At 37.1% G+C, this 6,000-nt stretch overlaps 1 protein-coding gene across 1 annotated transcript; it reads left to right on the top strand.

Moving 5' to 3' along the window:
- Positions 1-1,395: 1,395 nt before the first annotated feature.
- On the top strand, positions 1,396-3,098 carry LOC146920601 (uncharacterized). The gene is made up of 2 exons (XM_085711174.1): positions 1,396-1,870; positions 2,482-3,098. The coding sequence occupies exons 1-2, from the start codon at positions 1,396-1,398 to the stop codon at positions 3,096-3,098; spliced, it is 1,092 nt and encodes a 363-aa protein (XP_085567300.1).
- The last annotated feature ends 2,902 nt before the right edge of the window (positions 3,099-6,000 follow it).

Below are 6,000 nucleotides of genomic sequence, written 5' to 3'. Positions count from 1 at the left end.
ATCATCACAGATATCAATTCATAAAGCAAACGCGGAGCTTTGATATCCGAACAAGTGAATTTAGACAAGGGTTGCGAAACATGAGAATAGTCTAGCAAACCTTGGGACACATAAAGTTTCGATCTTCAAGGGTCCTAAAGGCAATCACCCATGAGAATAGGTGTGGTTGTTGGAGGGATACACTCACTGACTTCGAGAGGAGCTGTGATATGCTAAAGAGAAACTTGTCCTTAGTAATTAGGATTAACGTTTAATTATAAGTTTAAGGCTTGCTTGTGAAAAGATTCGTTATTATGATGAACCAATGATCCCAAGGCTTTTTAATATTATTGTTATTTACCTTCAAAAACTGCACTTTCCAACTTCTTATTTCTTTCTCTTCTAATCAATTTCTAAAAGCTAATTGGATTGACCAACTCCCTAGCGGAACGATAACTCTACTTACTACTATTACTTCGATAGGCCGTGCACTTGCGGTTTGGCCCTATCAGTGACGCGAATTCTAAATATTTCCATTCTTCTTTGTCTAAGCGTCGTCGTCATAATGCTATTTGTTCTGTTTTGGTTAATGGCGTGAGGATTGAAGGGGTCCATCCTGTTAGGAGCGCGGTGTTCACTCATTTTGCTAATCATTTTATGGCTCAAGCTGAGGAGAGACCCAGTGTCTCTAATCTTCTTTTTCGTAAGTTGTCTGTGGTCGAGGGAGGGAGTCTTACCAAACCCTTCTTAGTGGATGAAATCAAGGAAGCTATATGGGACTGCGGTAGTTTTAAAAGCCCAGGTCCGGATGGGGTCAACTTTGGTTTTATTAAAGAGTTTTGGCTAGATTTGAAAGATGACGTCTTGCGGTTTGTTTCAGAGTTTCATCGCAACGGCAAACTGGCTAAAGGTATTAATTCTACTTTCATTGTTTTAATTCCGAAGGTGGACAATCCTCAGAGACTTAATGATTTCCGTCCAATATCTCTGGTGGGTAGTATGTATAAAATTATAGCAAAATTGTTAGCAAATAGATTGCGGATGGTGATCGGTAGTGTGGTTTTTGAGACACAATATGCTTTTGTTAAAAATCGCCAAATCCTTGATGGTATTCTTATTGCAAATGAGGTTGTTGATGAGGCTCGTAAATTTAAGAAGGAGCTTCTGATGTTTAAAGTGGACTTTGAAAAAGCTTATGGCTCTGTTGATTGGGGCTATTTGGATTCGGTTATGGAGGGTAAGTCTTTCCCGGTTCTGTGGAGGAAATGGATTAGAGAATGTGCGGGTACTGCAACAGCTTCAGTGCTAGTTAATGGGTGCCCTACTGATGAGTTTCGTTTTCATAGAGGCCTTCGTCAGGGGGATCCCCTTTCACCCTTTTTGTTTTTAATCGCGGCAGAAGGGCTCAATGTTTTGATGAAATCAATGGTTGATAATAATTTGTTGACAGGGTATAAGGTTGGAACGGATTCTAGTGTCATGGTTTCACATCTCCAATTTGCTGATGATACGCTGTTACTTGGTGACAAAAGTTGGGCAAATGTAAGGGCTATGCGAGGGGCTCTAATTATTTTTGAATCCTTGTTGGGTTTGAAGGTAAATTTTCATAAAAGTTTGCTGGTGGGCGTAAATGTTTCTGATTCTTGGTTGTCCGAGGCAGCGGCGGTGTTGAGTTGTAAGGTGGGAAAAATTCCGTTTATGTACCTAGGCTTGCCTATTGGTGGTAATTCGCGGAGATTATCGTTTTGGGATCCCATTGTGAATCGTATTAAATCTAGACTGTCGGGTTGGAATAACATGTTTCTCTCCTTCGGTGGCCGCTTGATCCTACTAAAAGCAGTTCTGACTTCTCTACCTGTCTATGCTCTTTCCTTCTTCAAAGCTCCATCAGGTATAATCTCTTCCATTGAATCTTTATTGAATAATTTTTTTTGGGGTGGGAGTGAGGATTGTAGGAAAATATCTTGGATAGGTTGGAATACCTTGTGTACTAAAAAGGAGCAAGGAGGTTTGGGGGTTTGAAAGTTGAAGGAGTTTAATATTGGTTTACTAGGCAAATGGTGTTGGAGGATGTTAGTCGATAGAGAAGGTTTGTGGTACCATGTTCTAGTCGCCCGTTATGGCGAAGTAGGTGGGAGGTTGGAGGTGGGGGGCCGGAGTGTGTCTTCTTGGTGGCGTGATTTAGGTAGGATTCGTGATGGAGTTGGTGAGTCGGATGGAGGGTGGTTCGGTCTAAGTGTGTTGCAGAGGGTGGGTGATGGGGCTGAAACTTTATTTTGGTTGCATAGGTGGATTGGTGATAGCTCGCTTAGTGTGAGTTTTCGCCGATTGTTTGAGTTGGCTGAGAACAAAACCATTACGGTGGCTAGCTGTTCTCTAAGGGCCTAGAGCGAAATGGGGAGGGGTGGAAGTGGAGGCGTAGATTGTGGGCGTGGGAGGAGGAGATGTTAGATGAGTGTAGGGCACTACTATTTGATGTCTTGTTGGTTCCAAATGTTTCAGATAAATGGGTGTGGCTTTCGGATGACGGCTATTCAGTTCGTGGTGCCTATGATTTGTTACTTAATTGTGATTTTCCTCAGAGTGATCAGTCTGTGGAGTTAGTGTGGCATAAACAGGTTCCGTTGAAGGTTACGGTGTTTTCTTGGAGACTCATTCGAGATCGCTTACCTACAAAGGCTAACCTGGCAATGCGTGGTGTTATTTCAGCAGATGATATTTTGTGTGTTTCAGGTTGCGGTAACGTGGAGACAGCCGACCATCTTTTTCTAACGTGTACCGTGTTTGCATCTTTATGGCAGCAAGTGCGCGAATGGATTGGGTTCGTTGGGGTGGATAATAATAATAATATTTCTGATCATCTGGTTCAATTTATTCATATGACAGGTGGTGGTAAAGCTATTCGTTCGTTCTTACAACTTGTTTGGCTTTTATGTACCTGGGTTGTGTGGAATGAACGAAACAACCACATGTTCAATTCTTTTGTAACTCCTGTTCCCCGTCTACTAGATAAAGTCAAATTGTTATCTCTAGGGTGGTTGAAGGCAAAAAATGCTTTGTTTGTGTTTGGTACCCAGAGGTGGTGGTCGAGCCCTTTAGCATGTTTGGGTATTGGCTAGTTTTCTGTGACCGCTATTGTATATTGACTTTGTATCACGGTAGTGGTTTCTTAGGCACACCTTGTGCTTGGGGATCACTTATTGGTTTGGTTATATAATTTCATTTTAGTTTCTTCAAAAAAAAAAAACATTGTTCCATATAATAATCAAAATCATTAAAATTGAATAATTTAGAAATTTACTACTCACGTCACTACAGGAAACTTTTGTTCCATATAATAATTATTGTTATTAAGAAAACCTAAAATAATAAACAGCTTAACATACCGAATTCGTTTTTTTTATTTTATTTTTTATTTTTATATATAGGCTCACATACCAAACTTTATTCCTACTTATACGGAGTTTTTTTTTTTTTTTTGCAAATAATAATAAACTAAGATCTCTTTTTCTTAAAAAAATATATAAATAACCTAAGATCTCTTTTAATAGTTTTGTTACGAAACTTTTAAAATAAGAAAGTGAAATAGAGGAGAGAAGAAAATAAGAACAATAAATAGAAACAGTGAAAAGAGAGAATTCTATTATTCTCTTATGATTTACAATTATGTTATCAACAATATAAACATTTTAATCCCTTTCTATTCAAAAAGTACACGTGGCATATCTCAATGTCATTGTTTTCTCAATATCATTAATGATATGCTAAGTAGACTAATGGAGTAATTGTTTTCAAAGTCAAATTATATGAGAATCATATTTCAAATTGTAACACCCACAACGTGGCCCAGTAACAGTGCCGGGTAGCCCATAGTGGAAGTCGGCCAAGACCGGGTAGCCCAGGGAAGTCGGGCTGTTACAGGATGACCCCACGTTGATATGAGGAACCGAATCACATCGGAATGAGAGGGATCCGGAGGCCGTGTAGGTATGGGACTACATGGTTGAAGGAAGGCTTATAAGAATTGTTAGGTACTACCCATAACAACAAGATGCATCTTCTTTTCGGGAGCTCAATCCATAGGAACTCCACAGTTAAGCGTGCTTGGCTTGGAGTAGTACTAGGATGGGTGACCTACCGGGAAGTTTCCCGGTAAGCATGTGAGTGAGGACAAAGCATGCTGAAAAGACTCGTGTTGGTTTGTGGGGTTAGTCGGCAATCCTGTAAGCAGTCTGGGATGTTACACAAATCACATAATATCATTAGCATTCAATTGTTATCAAAACAATAAAAAAAAACTTCATATGTTTGACTAACACTATCAAAATAATATCTTCAATTTCCATTGGAATCAAATCAAAAGTCAGCAATCAAATTAACCATCTTTTGTGAGAAATTATTAGCCATATAATTGTAATAATCCCACTCAAAATTCAACAATCAAAATTCAATTGTAGATATCACATGTTTAACCTCCATACAAATTCATCAATCAAATTAACCTTCTTTTTGACAAATAATATCCCATATTCTCTAAAACCTTAATCAGCTCCTCAATTGTAGCAGCAATGGTGCTATATAATTGTACTTTGTATCCTCTCAATTCAATCTTACAATTCTCACTCTTATTTGTTGGAATGTCCTCTCAATTACGCTTTGCAATTGCTTTATCAATTTTCTATTACAGTGACACTGAAATCTCCTCATTTGATTTTAATCTCATGCATGCATGATACAGAGAAACATGTGTTTTCAACGAACCAAACATTTTATAATGAATATCTAAGTCATGATGTTGCTCTAATGAGGTGGATCTGGTCATTCTAGAGTAGCGAATTGTAATTATTATGTGTGTACATCTTGCTAATTAATTTTTTTTTTTTTGAAAAATTGTTAATCTAACTTTTAATCTCATTTGTTTTACAAAATAGTCATGAACTTAATGAAAAACTCTCAAGGATATATCGATCTTTTACCATGGGCTGCATTGGTTCAATCTTCAAGCCATTTTTTTATTGAGTTTTTCACTTACTACGATCATGTATGCATTAATCATCAATGAAGGAATCATTTTTTTATCATGATTTTTATTTTCAATGTAGATCTCCATAACATAATTTGTTGAAGATACTTTATCAAGAATTAATTTTGATACTTGTTATACCCTAATTTTGGGCCTAAAAATACTGACTCAATTCTTCTTTTCTTGCATGTTAAAACCATCCAAAGGGTTTTACTTGCATTTCAAGTCATTTGAATTGTCTCTGATCAATTGCATCTTTCTCTGCATCTTATTTCAATATTATTTGCAAAATTCATGAAAAAGGGTATTTTAGTCATTTCCTGCATCCAAACTCATTTTAGTCCTTGAAAGTTGTTTGTGTCTTTTCATTTGATTTGTATAAGTCCTTGTTTCAATCTCATGTTAAAGTCCATTCCAAAAGTTGCATTTGAAGTCATTTTGAGTCAGTTTAGCCCCTAGGGGCATTTTAGTCATTTCCTATGTTAAAATTTCTTTCAAACTTTGAAAAATTGTCTCTGAGCCTTTTCAATTTGTTTGAATGAACTCTTGCCTTAATTCTCTGTTAAAAACCATTTTAAAATTGCATCTGAGCCATTTTTGGGCCAGTTTAGCCCCTAGGGGCATTTTAGTCATTTCCAGTGTTAAAACTCTCTCTAATCCCTAAGAATTGTCTCAGAGTCCTTCCATTTGGTTTGAATAAAGTCTTGTCTTAATCCCATGTCAAAACCCTTTTGAAAATTGCATTTGAGTCATTTCGAGCCATTTTAGTCCCTAGGGGCATTTTGGTCATTTCACACAAAATTTTGACAGAGAGAGGTTACTTTGAAGTACCTCATTTATGTAATTGGTTTATTTTAGTCCTTTTTGTGTTTTTTATTGGTTTCACTTTACGTTTTTTTTCCAATTTACCAAGTTTATTCCAATTTTATTATTAATTGCATTTTGGTCCATTTACTTTCGAAAATTGCACTTTAGTCCTTCTTTTCATTTTATTTTTC

The sequence above is a fragment of the Medicago sativa genome, chromosome 5, assembly GCF_051527215.1.
Source record: "Medicago sativa cultivar Bolivia chromosome 5, Bolivia_mono, whole genome shotgun sequence".
Lineage (NCBI taxonomy): Eukaryota > Viridiplantae > Streptophyta > Magnoliopsida > Fabales > Fabaceae > Medicago > Medicago sativa.
The sequence above is the reverse complement of the archived record's forward strand: the minus strand, read 5'-3'. Positions and strand labels throughout refer to the sequence as shown.

Coding starts and splice junctions, on each gene's coding strand:
- LOC146920601 (XM_085711174.1), top strand. CDS start 1,396: ATGAAATCAATGGTTGATAATAATTTGTTGACAGGGTATAAGGTTGGA. Junction 1,871..2,481: donor CTTCTTCAAAGCTCCATCAG/GTATAATCTCTT, acceptor CAAATGTTTCAG/ATAAATGGGTGTGGCTTTCG.